At 45.6% G+C, this 17,120-nt stretch overlaps 2 protein-coding genes across 6 annotated transcripts; one reads left to right on the plus strand and one right to left on the minus strand.

Annotated features, from left to right (window-relative positions):
* The first annotated feature begins 5,120 nt into the window (after positions 1-5,120).
* On the plus strand, positions 5,121-6,488 carry LOC115402331 (usherin). Its single transcript, XM_030110841.1, has 5 exons — positions 5,121-5,303; positions 5,461-5,565; positions 5,656-5,727; positions 5,800-5,970; positions 6,041-6,488. Exons 1-5 carry the CDS (start codon positions 5,121-5,123, stop codon positions 6,128-6,130), a joined length of 621 nt encoding a protein of 206 aa, XP_029966701.1. The 3' UTR covers positions 6,131-6,488.
* A 689-nt stretch (positions 6,489-7,177) lies between these two features.
* On the minus strand, positions 7,178-16,613 carry fez2b (fasciculation and elongation protein zeta 2b). Of its 5 annotated transcripts, XM_030109595.1 has the most exons (11): positions 16,242-16,613; positions 13,379-13,487; positions 13,033-13,152; positions 12,786-12,927; positions 12,223-12,350; positions 11,973-12,122; positions 11,651-11,731; positions 10,841-10,916; positions 10,693-10,758; positions 10,416-10,443; positions 7,178-10,030 (listed from the first exon to the last, which is right to left on the minus strand). In XM_030109595.1, the coding sequence occupies exons 1-10, from the start codon at positions 16,544-16,546 to the stop codon at positions 10,433-10,435; spliced, it is 1,188 nt and encodes a 395-aa protein (XP_029965455.1). In that variant the 5' UTR covers positions 16,547-16,613; the 3' UTR covers positions 7,178-10,030; positions 10,416-10,432. The 5 variants fall into 5 exon arrangements, with proteins under 5 accessions (XP_029965455.1, XP_029965454.1, XP_029965453.1 ...); XM_030109594.1 differs by lacking the exon at positions 10,416-10,443 and having other exon boundaries at positions 13,033-13,149; XM_030109593.1 differs by lacking the exon at positions 10,416-10,443.
* Positions 16,614-17,120: the final 507 nt, after the last annotated feature.

Genomic DNA, 17,120 nt, shown 5'->3' on the forward strand with positions numbered 1-17,120 from the left:
AAACTGGTGATGGCACTCTATTAATCTGTTAGCGTGTGTTGTGTGAAGAGTAGTTTTCTCTCAAATTAGTCTTCTTTTTTTTTCCCCCTCGCCTGTTACATGAAGAAATCTAAACAGAAGGAAGGAGGGACTCTCGGTACGTGACACGAAGTGGTCCGAGTCTCGCTCCTTATTTAACTCAAAGTACTGTGACACTAAAATGTGCATATTTTTTGTGACAAGATGGGTAGCAGCAGCAATACGACGGTTCAATATATGTCCTGTATAATTTGCTGTACATACATCATGTCTTATGCCAACAGAGATGTTTAAAGATGCAAATAAGCTTTGTTTGGATGAGCTGTGCTGTTTCATTCTCAGGTGGATTTTTGGGCAATAAAGATGATCCCCTTAATGCAAAGCTCACATTATCCCGGCGTCGCCTTCCTCGGTTTGAAACAGATTCATTAGGAGCCGGTAAGTGGCTGCAGTGGACTCGCCACAGTCGTGACAATAGACCGCCGTTTCCAAAGGAAGGCCCATTACGGCGCGTTTCGGCCATCTGAGCCCAGTTGGATGGAGATTTATAATTAACAGCCCTAATGTAATGAAGTCTAACAGTGGCCCCAGAGAGCGCTGGTCATCAGCTGCCTGTTGAGGCTGATAGGAGCAGAGGCATCCGACTCATCGCTTCATCATACAGAGACGGGGCTGAGGAAAACAAACTCCCTCCCAGCGCAGATCCAGACCAACAGCGCTGCAGCTCTGATTTAATCTCCTCCGTTTACAATGCAGAAGCAGCAGATAAACTATGAACACAGTGTCTGTTCTGTAATTCTTCAGCCTCTCCTCATGCAGAGCGTCTATAATGACTCTCAATGCATCGAACAACAGTTTTTAATTGAAGGGCAGATAAGAAGTATTGAGGGTGATTTGATATAAAAGTTACTGGAGCAGTAACATCCCAGGAAGTGATCAGTCTTCAGACGCATGAATATGAAAGCAGCTGCTATTTGAAGTAATCTTAGTTGTGATCATTACTTCTTACATCAACTTTATGAAACAGTTATCATATAATAAACAAAGCATGAATAATAATCTCATATATTAAACTATCTGGGGCTGGTTCAAGTGTTCAGCAGGATGATGATATCGCTTCCTGGTTTGAAGCCTTGGTTTCCTGCTGTACATGTATGACTCTTCTTCAGGTTCAGGACTTTCTCTCACAATCCAGATGCATATACACTACATTAGGTTCATTTCTACTCAGAGTGGTTATCTGTCTTCTGCGCTGGCTGAGTTAGGATGCAGCCTCCTCTGAAGCAGGTAAAGAAAACCAATGGGCTCCAGGGACAAATACTGCTTAGAAATGCAGAATGTGGGTTTAATATAGATTAAAACACAATGTTTATAGTTCCATCAATCCTAATAACATGTTTACCGTCAAAAACATAATTGGAATAATACTGATTAGCAATACTTGCCTTTTTATTAGACTGACGATTGAACAAACAGGTGACTGGCAGGCATTACGTTGTAAAAAAAAAATGAAAAGAAACATTAAAAAAATGAATGAATAGACTGAAGGACAAATCAAAATCCGAGCTGAGCCCGTTTGTCCTTTATCCCTCCTTATCTGTCAGCGAAAGCCAAAATAATCTCCTTATTTACCTTTGGTTAAAACCTCGGAGGGGCACCGGGGGATTTGGAACAGGCCGGAGGTTTTTCACCACGTCGGCCGTCTGTAAGTGAGTTAGTGATGGTGAGTGATATATCCCCGTATGTCCCTCTCCTTAAATGAGTTAGTATGTGTCTCGCGGCCGTGTCGCCGAGACGCCCCGGTGATGGATGAGGCCCCGAGGAGATGGGCTGTAAAAATGGCTGATTCTGGCACTCAAGGGTGAGATCACTTCCTCAATAAAGAAGCATTGTCCCGAATCATCACAGCAAGGTATGAATGCTGATTAGGGTATTAGACAGAGGAGGGCTCCTCTGTAAAAATAAATCAAATGAGCTCAAAGTTAATGTGGGGACCCTCCGATTCAGAGCTGCAGTCTGGATCCATACACATCCACAGCTTATGGTGGAAAAAAAGAAAAAAAGCTTTGAAGCCAAGACTATTTTTAGACTTTTGCTTGTTATTATATTCCGTCCTATTCTCGTCTTATCAGTCTGTATTTGTGGCATAAAAAGGTCGAGCGTCAGCCTCATGAATGTGGTGAGAGGATTGATTACAAAGGACAGACATGGGGTGTGTGAATCGCTCCAGAACAGAGTTCCACCAATCTAAATCACCCTTTTGTCGGTCATTTACAAATGTTGAGTCTTTGGATGAAGCAGGAGAATCTCTGAGATAGTCTCAACCCCTAAACCTAAGCCTAACTAGTTTAACTTTTCTCTGAAGGATAAAATCCGTCCCCATGGGTCAGTGAAGTTTTGGGTCCTGAAAAGTATAGGCCACACACACACACACACACACACACGCTGAAAACAGCTTTTCCTAATGGAGTAAATGCTGAAATGTGTCATTCTAAGCTGTTTCTGTCTGGGAGTCTCCATTGTGCCATACGCAGATGAAGGACTGTGTTCAATTTACAATTCATGAGGCGGAAGAAGAAAACACGACCACAGAGCAATAAAAGGTAGCAGTATATCTGAACTGGTCCCGATCCAGCCGCCTCAAATCATCCCGGGATCTTAGAGGGGCCGCTCACGTTCTAAAAGTTTTATGCATTCCTCTGGCGGGATCATAAACGCCCCGACAAACTGTTCCTAAATCTGCTGGCTGCACCTCTCGCCTGTCAGCCTCCATCATCGCCCCTCAGCAGACGGACAACTGTACATGTTACAGTTAGAGGTCACTCCAGGAGAGACATTGAGTAAAGTGAGGCTTTTTTTTTTTTTTTCCCCCCACATCAGGGCCTAAAGCTCATTGTGCTGAGAGGACAAGAGGCGAGCCGGTTATTATAGCTGAGGCCCGTGCGGAGATATGCAGCTGTTTCAGACCTCAGCACGTCTGCAGTGCAATAACAGCCGGGGCTGGGGATGAGATGAGGGCCACTGCAGCTGTACTTGCATAATGAGTCTCTGCTGCTGTTGACTCATTTAACTGGACACTGGCTCCAAGCGAGGCGGCCAGCGGAAGCTGCTCAGCGCCATCCTGTGGTTCAATAGCTTACTGCACTTCCTCCAGGTCATGCTATGACCGAACACCATTACACCAGGGATAGATCACAGACTAATGTTTCATTTATAAGAAGTCAAAGCTCCCTTGAATCTATATGTGCTTCAAAAATTGCCTAAAGATATTAGCATTAGCAGGAATACTAATAAAAAAGATTTCCTGCTGTTTGTAGTTGGTAATAAAGCAAGAAAAAAGAAAAAAAAGCAGCCTGAGCTGCATTAGTTGCCCTGTAATGAAATAATTAGATAAATCTTTGGATGTTTGTTTCGTTGCAGTAAAACATCCAGAAAAACATAAACTCAAGATATATAGTTATGTTGTTTTGGGGACAAAAGAAAATTTCACTTACTCAAATTTATGGTCATATTTTTATTGGAAGATGATGGTAATTAGCTTAAATCATGCATATTTCATGGAATTGCTTTTTGGTATAAATTTAATCACTATTAAAGCCTTCCGGGCACTAAAACCATTAACTGAAACTTTCTTCTATTTTGTGGGAATAAATGAAAAATATCTGATTATTAATGTTGACTTTTATTTTCGAATGCGTCCACATGTTAAAAACTGTGCTTGTTATCGGCCTTTCAGCAGAGCTTCATCGTGAACTGTGCATTAAATTCAGGTTTGTCGGAGCAGAGGAACCCTGATCCTTAACCTCAGACTGTATTCTGAGTGCCTGCGATGAAGAGGCTCTCCACACGAGGATTCCTCCCACCTCACAGAGCTCAGACCCCGGCAGCCCACCTGGCTCACATGCCATCTCTGTCAGCTGTTGAAATCCGTCGGCAAAACAACACGGGTGACAAGAACATCTGAGTTCAGGGGGTCACATAACAGCCCCATCTTATTTTGGGATGGGCGGGACCTGTACAATACTGTAAAGAAAACCCTTTAAATTTAAACTTTCAAGTTTTTCTTTCAAGATTTCTTTGCAGAAATTAAAGGGACAGTACATATTTGTATGACTTACTGTATATATTTATGTATCAGGAGTTTGATGATCGAACGGAGGACACTTTGACAGCAGTCCTGATCATAGAGACGATCTACTCCTGCCTCCTCAGGTAAACTGTAACCCAACACCTGACTGTTACCATGGCACTGCTGAGGAAAGCAAAGGCCGATGGGAGTTTTGGGGGGTTTCAGAGGAATGCACATGCACATTCAGAGCTCTTCTTCAGCTCTAATCATGGATGCAGGTTTTCCTCCTCGTTTCTGCTCAGGACGTGGGGATGGGGCTTTCTGCTGAACTGAGACTCCTCGGTCGGATGGAAGCAGGCAGAGAGGATCAGGTGTGAAATATTGATGGGGTGACAGGTGTGTTTTTGCTCTTCTGGCCAATGCATGACATGGTGAGGGGCTGCCGGCTCCCCCGACTCAGGACAAACAACGGACCCCAGGACTGGTGAGTCTGCAGCTTAAAATTATAAAAAGACAGAAGAGTGTGAAGCGTGGTAGCACCTTCGAAGACGAGAAACTAGGCCGAGTGAGGCGAGTGAGCGCGTCTCCAGTTACACTGCTATCTCCACTGAGGCGCACGTGATCGTCTTTCTCCCTCATGCTGCTGATCTGTGATCAGATGTAAACTAAACAAAGTGAGATATACTGCTAGACAACGAGTCACGCGAGGAGCGAAGGCAAACGGTCGTAAAGGTTTTATCTAGATCGAACCAGATTAAAGCGTGAGTCAAAACATGACAGGCAGAGCGAAGAGGCTTCATTCACTATATGTGGGTCAGCTGTGTTATCATCAGGAATTCATTCTGAAATAAGGCGACGCCAGGGATTCCCACAGCCTGCCTTAAAATACTGGTTATAAATGTAACATCGGGATGAAACTCAACGAAAAATCGACCTGGTTTCATACTTGAGCAGTGGAGCAGGATTTGATCACCAGGAGTTCCAGTATTACAACCGATGTCAGCTCTCAATGCGTGTGTTTGTGACACCATTCATGGCTTTAGATTCACCAAGCCTCACTCCTCCTGGAGGAGGAGGAGGAGGAGGAGGAGGAGGCGAGAGGGCAGAGGGAGGTCAAGGAGACCGTCCGGTGGTCCGGGAGCTGTGGTTCATCGTGGTGATGGCGGCCATAGCCCTGCTGCTGCTGGCAGTGGTCTTAGCTTTCATCCTCCATAAGGTAAAATCCATCTATCTATCTGTCTTCTGCAGTTCCCTCGTACGTCGGCCTCTTTTAGGGAGAGTAGATCAAGATTCTCGCCACCAGATAGCAGCAAAAGCATGTTTTCCGTCCTCATGCTTTCGGCTGAGCTGTCGTTTCCTGATTCCCCCATCAGGCCCTGAATAAAGCCCCGTTCTCCAGAGAGAGACCCCCGCTGGTCGCCCTGCCCATGCAGAAGAGGAGCCCCATGGCCGTCTACCCACAGAGCACCTCTGTTCTGGTGAAGAGACTCCTCCCCCCTGACCCCTGACCTCCGTGCATCACAGTGCAGATCATTTTCTCCTAACTTCTCACGTGTTCTCTGTTCTAGTTCGACACCGTTCCTGACACCACCGGCTTCTCCAACACTGTCACACTCAAGGGTTTCACCCTGAAGATGGAGGTAACCAGCAAAGACACACACACACACACACGCCGATCCAGGAGTATCCAGCGCCTCCCTTTGTGTTTCCAGGAAGTGCTGGAAGTTAAATGTGAGCCGGTCGACGAGGCGGCGCCGGCAGAGATGGGCGTCCCGAGCGTGAACTCGCTGAGACGCAGCGTGAGCCAGGTGATGGACGGCAAGTCGCTGGCGGGGGACGATGAGGCGTGGGACCCCAACGTCTCAGGCCACGACAGCGGGATGGTGAGAGAGCGACAGAACAAAGGCCGCAGAGAAAGTGAAACCTTTTATACCGAACTGTTCTCCTTTTCAGTTCATGGACGATGAGGAATTCGTCGACACCGTCAAAGGCTTCAGCACCGTGAGGAAGGAGCACACCATGTTCACCGACACCAACCTGTGACCCGGCGGCTCGCCCTCGCCCTCGCCGGACTCCAGCTCTGAATGTTTAACATTGTGTCCAGCGAGGCGTCCTGGACGAGACGCCCGCCGCGAGGACGGGAATAAACGACGGGATCGCCGGAGCAGCTGGGAGGTGAAGAGGAGGGAAATGTGTTCCTGACATTTCAACACAGCTGGACGACAATCACACAAAGGAGCTGCGATGGTGGAAAGGTTCTTCGAAAGGTCAAGTCAGCGACAACCCTCCTCAGTTCTGTGTGCGACAGAACACACTGCACAAACTGAGGAAGAGATAGAAATGTATCTATATCTCTCCTGCATTTTTATTATCATGTTACTTTTTGAAGAATTGATGTGTTGAAATATTTTAGTAAAAAAAAAAGAAGCAAAAAAAAAAACCGTTCTGTTTGGTGGAACACACACACAACACACTCATTCACTTTTTTATTGAATAAATGACTGACTCACAGCTTAAATTGTCTGTCTAAATTTGTTGTTAGTTCAGACAATAAGAATAAAATGTATAAAGCTGACTTCAGAGGAAATCCAACAGTATATTATTTTGCAGTCTACATATAAATGATTCCTATACAGGATTTCTGGACCATTCCTCACTGCAGATCTGGTTCTTTATGTCTGTTTGATTCAGGCCTGGGCTCTGATCAGGTCACTATAAAAAAGTGGAGGTCTCTTTTTTTTTTTTTAAAGGCCATGATATGTTCAGCTTTTAATTGTGGCTCTTTGTCCTGATCTGTCAATCAGCCTTTCAGCATCACCTAGAGGAACGAACAACCTCCTTCTACTGCAGAGCCTAAAATCATGATGCTTCCTCCACCATACTTTGAAGCAGCTCTTTTGAGACAGTGTGTATCTTCCGGTTTAGCCACAGCAGTCAGTTGTTTCTGTGACCTTTCGGTGCGTACATGAAAGGTTAATGAATCAGCAGTCAAAACTTGATGCCTGATTTCAATTCCAGTTGTTCATATGAAGAGAAACCATTTGGATTTAAAACAAATCTCACAGTTTCATACAATACACAACGTTCACATCATGTTCTCTATTTTCATTTTATTTGAAATGAGTTGCAATGACGGCACAAGACACTTGTACCATTACAGTCAATAACATGGTTACAAAAACAACATTTACAGAATAAATTAATGTACTGCAGTACCACATGAGACAGTAAACATGAACCCCGCACAGGGGGGGGCATCGTATTGCATTAAAAACATGGAGTTTGTTACAATGTACAAAGATTTGTAGGCGTGTACAAAGGCAGCCTCTTATTGGTTTGCTTGTTACGCTGCACATGTATAAATATAAATCTCTAAATCGTACTGATATGTGTTGAAAAGGCCAGAAGAGGAGTTCTGGCCCGAGGGGAGATCCTTCACCGACCTCAGTGCTTTTCAATAGAAAACAAAAAACCAATATGGGCGTCTGTTTACAAGGTTGGAGCTGAAAAACATTTGAATTTAAGCAGTAATTTGGTTCTTTGTATTATCGGATTTCTTCGAATTCTAATGCTCATTCGCTGCGGCATGCACTCGTCCCTTTAGTGTGACATGAATAATCTCCCGAAACAAGACAATCTGCAGATCGGTAAACGTGAGTTTGCAGTAGTAAAGTGCATGCAGCACATGCTCGGTCTGTGAATGTTTTCATAGCTGGCGACGGTAGAAACAAGTTACGTATAAATAGTTAAAAACCGCACTAGAAGCTTTTGTCTTGCGTTACAAAATACAGAGACCCTCTTTTTTAATTTCACAACCCTGTGTGCAATCTCCCCCCCCCCAACACCTGCTCTCACAGTCCTCTTCGCTCTGGACAGAAGAACACGGCTTCAGTCTTTCAAATGTTCACTCCTTCTCTGCTACAGCAAGCAGATGCTACAGCGGCCGCTACTCGAGGAGTTTTCCCCGGCGAAACAGTGACCGGAGTCTTATTGGCGATGCTACCCGGCAGTCATGCTTGAACAAACTTTAGAGAAAATGGGCGTTTGACTTGTGGCTGCTGAGAACTCAGAGAGACAGACTCGGGAATGTCGTCGTACCATGAATATTTCTGGCTGCTGAAGCTGATGATCGTACCTGAGAGCGAGGCTGAGACCTGATCCGACAGCGTCTGGCGGCCGAACGTCGGAGCGCGGCGGAATGAAGGGACGTCCCACTCATTTATTCATGACAACAAGACCTTCTGACTTCAGATCCTACATTTCCAACAAGAAATGTGATATAGAACATCTAGAAATGTTGTGAGAAACTGGAAAGCTACAGCCAGATTTTCTCTGACCAAGTGTCACAGTAAATTGGTAAATTCAAGTTTTAAATAGTGAAAATTCTTCGATTAAAGACACAATTAACCAAAAGCCAATTACTGTCCAAGATGGGCCGTGGCATGAAAGACCGGACCAAAACAAAGAAAAGATATAAATATCTTAAAGATAATTGAAGGCTGCCTCCACAGGATGAAGCTGCTGAACAATAAGGTGGCAAGCTTTACACGATCTCAACTGAGGTAGATTTTACAGAGCGAAAATCAATAAATATGTCCAATGCGATGCAGCTTCGGCTTCACTGGAGTCAGTTCCCATCTTTGATGAATCCAGAGTTTCACCAGCTGAACAAACCGATTCTAATGTGAAATCAGTGGAACGTCCCTTCAAAGGTGTTTTCATTTCTCGCCGTCATCAGTGCGGGACACGTGCACGGCAACATTTCTACAGGTTGAAAAGGCTTCTTCACGCTGCTCGAGTTCATCTAAAACTAACGCACCACGACTCCTCCCACCAGATCACTGACGGAGGAAAGTGCTACCACGAGATCGCTACGACTTCACAGACTTCAACGACACAGTTATCTAATCTCAGTGAGTCCTAACTACGCTATCTAGCCAACTATTTGATCAGATTGTTTTCCACTAAAAGGAGGAATCCTAGCGTGAGGTAACTGCAGACCGAAGGAATGAGGAGAGGAGGAAAGAGCGACAACGCTGTCGGGGATGGAGGTTCAATAATCGAGGGCTCAGAGGTCGATGAACAGCATTTACAAAATCATTACAAAGTCCCCTTCATCCAAAAATATGCTTTACACATTTGTTCAGCCAGCTTTCACTTTCTTTAGTCGGAGCGCGTTTTGTCCCTTTTTCAAATGAGTAAAAAGTTCCCAAAACTGTGCAATTTCTCTCAATCATATACAAAATAGCTCATTTTGACATTCAGCTAACGATGAGCAGAAACCCAAATAGACATGCAGCAGCAGAACCTACGTTTTCTGGTCTTAAATTAAAGGGTTCGCTCGTTGATTTAAACCAACTTCATGTGCAATCGATCAACAAAATGCCATTAATGCAAAAAAGTTCTTCTACAAACCAGGACTGATGCTTATTTCCACCTGGCACATCGAGATTCACAGACTGTGTCGAAGTCTCTTTCTGTTTTTCCCTCCATCAGGTTCGGATGACACAAACGCATTCTGATTCACAAAACAAGACTGATCCGACTCAGGTCTGCTAAATGAGTGTGAAGAAGAAGAAAAAAATCATGTCTCTCTCTGTGCTTTCACTATTTGAGAGAGATGTTCACACTAATACTGATTACTGGCATCCATTGTGAATTCATCATGCAGTCAGGAAAAAGAGGGATGAAGCACTCGAGCATTAAAACGTTAAAGAGATCACAAATGCAGAGAAGTTATTTCTAGAGTTAAAAAGGTGGCGGAGTAAAAAACATCCATGAAGGAACAAAAGTCTAAGAAGTAAAACCAGAGGAGGAGCAAAGGAAGGTTTGGATTTGAACTCTGGCTTTTCCCCGAAGGACCAGAACCGTTTCCCTGGCGGCCCGGCGGATGGTTCTGGAAAGAGACGAGCCTCGCTCCCTCGCTTTACGTGGGGCAAAGAACTGTGGAGACAAGAGCGAGATTTTGCTGATGACCGCCGCTCGCATGAGGGACAGCTGGAAATGACGGGCGAGAGGCTACAACGGGAAGAGATGTGCGGTGAGAGAAACGGGGGGGAGCCGGTAGTCACAGGTGAGAGAAGCAGACACGAGAAGAGCTGTCGCTACGAGCCGGCGGGAAGAGGCAGGTTATGTGAGTGAGTCTGAGTGTTTCGGGGGTGGGGGTCGTAGTGCGGCCACAAGCACTACGGAGCACAGACGGCACTACAGCGAAGAGTGAGTAGAGGGAGGCTGCTGCTGCGTCGGGGGAGAAGTAATGTCACTATGAGAGAGAGAGAGAGAGAGAGAGGCGAAGGCTGAAGGTGGAGAATCTGTTAGCCTCACAAACCTCGGTTTCCACTGCTCTCATACCAGAGCTACCCAGAGGACAACGCAGCACAGGTGAGAAACAAGGAAGGGACAGGTCAACAGTGAAGGGCGGCAAGAAAAGCATTTTTTTCCTTCCTTTCTTTCTTTGTGCTAACCGATGTTTTCTTTTTTTTTTTTTTTTTTTAATTAACTTTGCACTTCCTGGTTTTAACAGGAAGGAAAGGTGTCGGGCAGAGTTTTACTGCAACGACAGGTCAGCTGTTCACTCTGAGGCGTGGATCTGAAGAGGCTCTTACCTTTGAGGATGTAGTCTGTTAGCAGGGCTGGGACCTTCTCACTGTCGTCCCTCATGGCGTGGAGGACTGGACACAGGGACACGGCATATTTAAACCCTCTCCAGATCAACTACTAACGCCAATCATACCCGTTTGTTGGTGCACTCACTCTTTGTGAGGATCTGCAGGTCTTCCACAGACGGGGAGCCGGCTTTCTTCTCGTATGGGATCACTGTGGTCAGATACTGGAAGGAAAACGTGAGAAAAATGACATCTGAGTGATTTAAATCAGGGTGTGTTTTACAGCTGTCAGGCCTGATTCAGCCAAAACAAACACTGGTGTGTTTATTGGTCAATGTAGCACATTTATTGGCCATCTGAACCCTGCTGTGCCTCAGATGAGTGGAATAACTCCGCCCGTACGTTTATCAGACTGTAGCAGAGGATCTGTAACAGCAGCTAATAGCATGTGACTGAAAAGTAAAACTATTTAAAGTGTGAATTTCACACGAGCGTGAGTCCTGCCTCAGTCTTTTAAGACGAGGATTATAAAACATGACATCTGTCAGTAACACGGAGCACATGTGCACATGGCGAAGACAGAAGGTGTTTGCCTGAAGCTGCTGGTTGTTTTTTAACCTTTCAGAGGCCGTCAGAGGAAATGCTCGGTGTTGTGAGGCAGGAAAACAAAAAACAGTCATTATGTAACAAAAGAGAAACAGAAGCGGTAAAACATAACTGACAGTTGATTAATGCTTCGACGACATCAAGTTACTGAAAGAAGAAAACAAGAATGAAAGCACAAAAAAGAGCAATAAGGAAATAATCAAAACAAAACGACAAGCTGAACAGAATGAACCAACAACCAGTGATGGAAGCTGTAGAAATTATAAGAAGCATGCCAGTGCAGGGAAAAAGAAAGGGGGAGAAAAAAAAAACCTGCAGAGGAATCTGCAGTGGAGAGAAAGAGCAGGGGCACCTGTTTGTCCCCTCCTGTGGTGCCAAAAGTTTGACGGAGCCCGTTTTGAATGACATTGGAGAGTCCCTCCAGAGTGAGGAGCTACGAAGAGCGAGAGGAAGGAGGAAAAACAGAGAGTGAGAGAGAGACGAGGAGGCGTCTGCATCAGAGGAGAAGAAGAAGAAGGAATCCCTCAGTGTTGTCTCTAACGTGGCTCTTCCATGCAGGCTGTCTGCCGTCCGCCAGGTCGTCATCTCTCCTCGCGCCCTGAGCCAGAGTGCGGCCGCGAGTCGATCCCGCCGAACGGAGCATCTGTGTTTGTTTCCGTGCCGCCGTGACTCACCGTGCCGGGTATGTGCGTGCTGGCCGTCCTCTGGCCGTTCGGCCCCATCGTGGTCGTGCTTCGGATTTTCTTCTTCTTGCGCAGCAGCTCGCGGTGCTCCTTCTGCCTGTTCTGCACATCGATCAGCAGCGAGATGAAGCTGTTCTTCACCTGTTCACACACAGAGACGAACCGGTTCGTGAGTTTCATTCTGATTTTAAACTCATGTGACTGCTTTAGCCAGATCTGTGTTGATGTACAGACTATTTACCTCCTTCTCGTAGTCCAGTTCGTCTCGCAGCGCCAAAGCCTGGATCAGCTCTTCGCTGTAGCGGCGGATGGCCGTCTCCACTTCCTCCAGAGTCTCTGTCAGCTCTGACACAGACAGCTGACGCAGCCCTGCGGACCCGGAACACAGATATGGGGAACAAGCACAGTGGTATAGAGTGTGTACATGTGCTACGGCTGAGCCAAGCTGAATTCATGATCAATTAAGTCGATACGTCAACTACGAAGCTGCCTTTGGTGCACATTATTAAAATGCACGTTCTGCACCGTCCAAGCATGAATAACAGCGTTCAAACCGCATATATGCTGCTGGTTATATAACAGTATGGGACACGGCGAATCGCTGTCTGTCTGTATTTGTTAAATCTTACATAACAACGTTATCACGTGTGCGTAGCTATTTCTCTGTGAAGTGGACAGTGCGACCCATCACACTTCATTCAACAGAGGAACACAAACACACCGTGATGAATCTGTGTGATGAGGACATTATCGAGTTACGGCGTCTCTTCATTTGCCAGTGTAGAAGTTAACGGTGATGCTTACGGTCCTCGTAGCTGGTGTTGGAGCCGGAGCGCTTCATACTGTGCAGGTCCTGCGAGAGCATCGACATATCGGACTGGGATGGGCTCTCATCATCGTCGGGGTCCGGGGACTCCTGCATCATCTCTTCGATCTCCTCAATCACCTACATGACGGCACAGAACACAAAAAAAATAAAGCTATTTATAACTGTATGTTTGAACCTGTTGATGTTCTAAAGTCAAAGTATGACACTAGGATTCCAGGTTACCTGCTCGGCTGTGAAGAGCGGCTCGTTGTTGATGCAGGACACAATGATGGAGTGCATATCCATCTGCTCCCTGAGTTCCTCATCATCCGACAGGTCCAGCGACTGGTTATCCAACTTCTGCTGGTTGGGGATGCGGGCGAGGCCATGAATCGAGAGAGAGAAAGAGAGAGAGAGACACGACTTGGATGAGGCTACGAACAGGTGGTTCAGCAGATTGAAGGCGGAAGTTCAAACTGTTTACACATCGGTGACAGCACTTTGTTTGGAAGGTGCAATCCACTAGCCTCTATGTTTACCGTGTGCCGATTAAAAAAAAAAATCACACGGTGTGTTTGTTCTGTGGTACCTCTGGCTGGGTGAGGTTGAGGATGGGCAGGTGCAGGGAGCGAGTGTGCGACGTCTTCCAGTCCACCGGCATCACATTGCCGTAGTTATCAGTCAGAGCGTTCCACACCCTGGAAGAAGAGATCAAGAGGGGACACCATGGACATGAGACATACATGCAAGTTGTGATGAAAATACAGAAGCAGCTATAGATAGCGGTGGCGCTGCTTCCTGTGAGACAGCATTACTTGGCAGTGTTCAGCTCTCCGGCCACCCCCTCATCACTTCGCCCTGTTCCTGCTGTGTCGCATGCAGACATCGCCGATGAATGCGACGAATCCTCATCCCACAAGCGTCATTTTCCCGGGATTCATCACAGCAAAATGTGATGCATTTATAAATAAACCGAACAACAGTCACTCTGCTTTAAAACGACCTGGTGCTGACATTATCATCTGAATCTGAAACTATTTCATATCAACAAACTGCTGAATGTTTACCTTCGTCTTCGGCGCACAAGTTCGAAGAAAACACGAAAGAGCCAAACAGATGGTGTTGTGGACTCTGTTATTAAGTTACTGTTAGACTGTGAAATCTGAACGTCTTGAAAAGCATATTTCGGAGCAGATTTCGTGGCTCTGGTACAATGTGTGCAAATGTCCGTAACAGCTCCAGACTTCCAGTGTTTGTCAAGCTCTACACTCTTGAGTGATGCTGTATGGAGGCTTCAATAACAGCTATGCAGTTCCACAAATACAATAAATCCCTGTGCAGTGGAGGCTACGCAGGTTTGTTTAACACAGTGACAATAAATCCAGTCTGTTCGGGATGGGAAAATTCAAGTGCGCATGCAAATCTTTTTTTTTTTTTTTTTTTTTGTCCTGGCTCTGACTGTGGAAGAGGAGAGAGGACGGATGCTGAGAACCCATGTGTCAGAGTAGCCCTGCATTGTCATCCCCCCTCTCTCTCCTCACCAGTGTTTATGTAACATGCTTGTTTCTCCCTGAAGTGTTCGTGCACAGCTTGGGGAGCAGGGAGCTGTTGGCCTGTTCTAAATAGGGCAAAGGCTGGCAGGAAATATATTTTGTGCCTCTAGCAGTGACGCTGTCCCAGACACGTGAGCGCCTGCCAAAACACATCATCAGCTTTAATTTCTCTGAGTCCATTTGCATTTAAATACATTAAGGGTCTGTCTTCATCTCGACAAGCCAAATTATGTGTTTCTAAAAACAAACTATGCTAATATGAGTAGAGATTAAACATGCTAATATATTTCTGCCGTTAAACAAATGTTCTGTTTTTTCCGTTTTGCTCTCAAACTGAAGACCACACGAATTTCCGGCCTGTCATCTCGTGGCATGTCTCCGCTGTGGTCACTGCTGGAGAACTTGTTAAGCGTCTAGGCACGTCCTGCAAAAGTGCAGTCATCCAGAAAAGACTCTCCCTGGGCCTGGCGCTGCTCTTTGGGCTTCAGCAGGCTGCCGTCCAATTATTCCACTCCCTCCTCCTTTTGTTTCCTTTAATACGACAGCAATACACATATATTTCTCCCTGTTTGACCAGCCCAGCCACATTCCACAAAGCAAATTATCTAAGAATGTTCTTACAGGGAATACCTTACTAAAATGTATCATGCATCATATTTATATTTCATTTTTAAGCTGCCAGGGTCCTATTAATTCACACAAGAGATGCAAGCTGCGATTGGTTTATGTTTGACACCATTAGAGTCTCACTGACAGTTGAAAAGGTGCATTCTAATGTACTCCCACATTTCAGAGATGAAACAAGTGATTCATTTGAAAAGTATTTAGCCAGGTTACCATCTTCTTCTTCTTTCAATCCGCTGTCTCTTGCATCTTGCCTTTTTAGATCAATTGCATGCCTGTCCTCCCTCACTTCAACCATGAATATCTTCATTATTCTGCCTGACAGCTCCATCCTCTGTGCTGAAGCCACCATAAATAAGATAATTAGCCGTTTCAAACGTGTTTACTGACATTCCATAGATTGCATGACCCTGTATCACATACAGATATCACGAATGATTTGCGTCTGGCATGATATTAAATCGTATCAAGTTCAAAAAGGCAGAACTCCAGCATGGATGCATGCAGGATGAGGATGACAGGCAATCCATGCAGCCTGCACAACTCTGTAATAACAAGCCTGGATGAGATGGATGTGACTGCCGTGCAGTAATAACATGTTGTCATGTTAATGTACTGTTGTGACATCTCTAGGCTGAGGACCTCTGACTGACATAACAAGAACAGGCTGATCTGTAAGTAACGATTAAATGCATGAAATGTGACATGCTGGGCTCTTTTTAATGCGGAGGGTAAAAGCAAAGAACGAGAAAGTAAAATCAAGACTCGAACAGTTAAAATGCTGGATAAATAGCTGTTTATAGAGATTAGAGGTTTGCATGACTAACAACAGCTCATGCAGCGTGAAATCAAGTACTGGAAACTGGAGACGTGGCATGATCCCTGCCAGAGTCCCGACACACACACAGACTGACACATAAAATCAATTCATATGCTCTATGAAGACAAAGATCAAACACAGATGATACAATTTAAATTACATAAAATCAAAAGTGTTGTCATTTGTTTTGCTTCATTTGCTATGAATGCAAATTTCAGTTAGGAGTCAATGTTTTTCAATGAATATTGAGACGGATTTTGTCAGCAGTGCACGGGGTGTATTCAGTTTGTGTAAACATGCCTCAAGTTAAACTTTACACAGATTGCAGCTATCTGAGCGGAGCTCCTCTGCCTGCTAAAGCTCAGAGTGGGGTTAGCCCGAGCAGGCTAACGCTGCTAGCTAGCAGCGGAGATTAAAAGTTAGCGTAAAAAAAAAAAATTAAAAACGCTACTCACTCGTCGTCTTTCAAGTAATTGTCCTCCGTGATGGGCTTGATGGGAGCTATGTTCTCCGTGGTGGTGTTGTAGTTTCGGAAACACACTGTCAGCTTCTCGTCGAAGTCATGGACGAGGTCCTCCATCGACTTGAAGCTGCAGATCTCCCCGGAGAAACTGTTGTCCAGGTCGGAGAAGTCGTCTAGGCCCGACGGGTCGGCCACGTTCGAGTTCAGCTGGTCCAGCGGGTCAGCCGACGCCGAGGACGGCTTGAATTCGTTAAAGTCCTGCCAGTCCTCGTCGAAGTGGGCTAACGGCGCCGCCATGACCGCCGTGGGAGCTGCTTTGACGGTGGGAGTCCCCTCGGTGGTGCTCTGTTGTCAGTGTGGGAAAGATCAGACTGGACGGGGAAGACGGAGGAGAGCGGGTGGGCGGTGCGTCGTGACGTCAACGCGCAGGCCACGCCCCTTCGTTTGGAGCAAAACAAACCCACACATCACTTTCACTCCAACCACATGCATATAATTATTAACATAAACTGCAAGCTTCTTGTGTTGAACCTGATTATTTCCCAGTACATACACACACATAGCTGCGGCTCATTTAGAGAAACAATAACCTCAATTCCATGTTTCTGGACTGTCAAACTGGAGAAACAAACACAAGGAGAACATGCAAACACCGTACTGTTGTCCCCTCTTGATTTTAAAATATATAGCCTGAAATGTCTCCTCTGAACTAAAGCTCACGATACTTTAACATTTGGCTCAGAATGAACTGTGCATGTGAATGTGTGCGGATGATTGTCTTATCTCTGTGTGGTAGCTCTGACATGTCATGGACAGTCTGTTCAGGGTGGAAAACCCAGATGCTTGGATAAACTCCAGCCCCTGCATATGC

The sequence above is a fragment of the Salarias fasciatus genome, chromosome 15 (assembly GCF_902148845.1).
Source record: "Salarias fasciatus chromosome 15, fSalaFa1.1, whole genome shotgun sequence".
Lineage (NCBI taxonomy): Eukaryota > Metazoa > Chordata > Actinopteri > Blenniiformes > Blenniidae > Salarias > Salarias fasciatus.

Excerpts from the sequence above, each read along its gene's own strand:
- LOC115402331 (XM_030110841.1), top strand. The coding sequence starts at position 5,121 with ATGGCTTTAGATTCACCAAGCCTCACTCCTCCTGGAGGAGGAGGAGGA. Across the intron at positions 5,304-5,460 it reads TAGCTTTCATCCTCCATAAG|GCCCTGAATAAAGCCCCGTT; the intron begins GTAAAATCCATC and ends TTCCCCCATCAG. Across the intron at positions 5,971-6,040 it reads CAGGCCACGACAGCGGGATG|TTCATGGACGATGAGGAATT; the intron begins GTGAGAGAGCGA and ends TCTCCTTTTCAG.
- fez2b (XM_030109593.1), bottom strand. The coding sequence starts at position 16,546 with ATGGCGGCGCCGTTAGCCCACTTCGACGAGGACTGGCAGGACTTTAAC. Across the intron at positions 12,928-13,032 it reads CGCTCTTCACAGCCGAGCAG|GTGATTGAGGAGATCGAAGA; the intron begins GTAACCTGGAAT and ends GCCGTCATGTAG. Across the intron at positions 12,123-12,222 it reads AACTGGACTACGAGAAGGAG|GTGAAGAACAGCTTCATCTC; the intron begins GTAAATAGTCTG and ends GTGTGTGAACAG.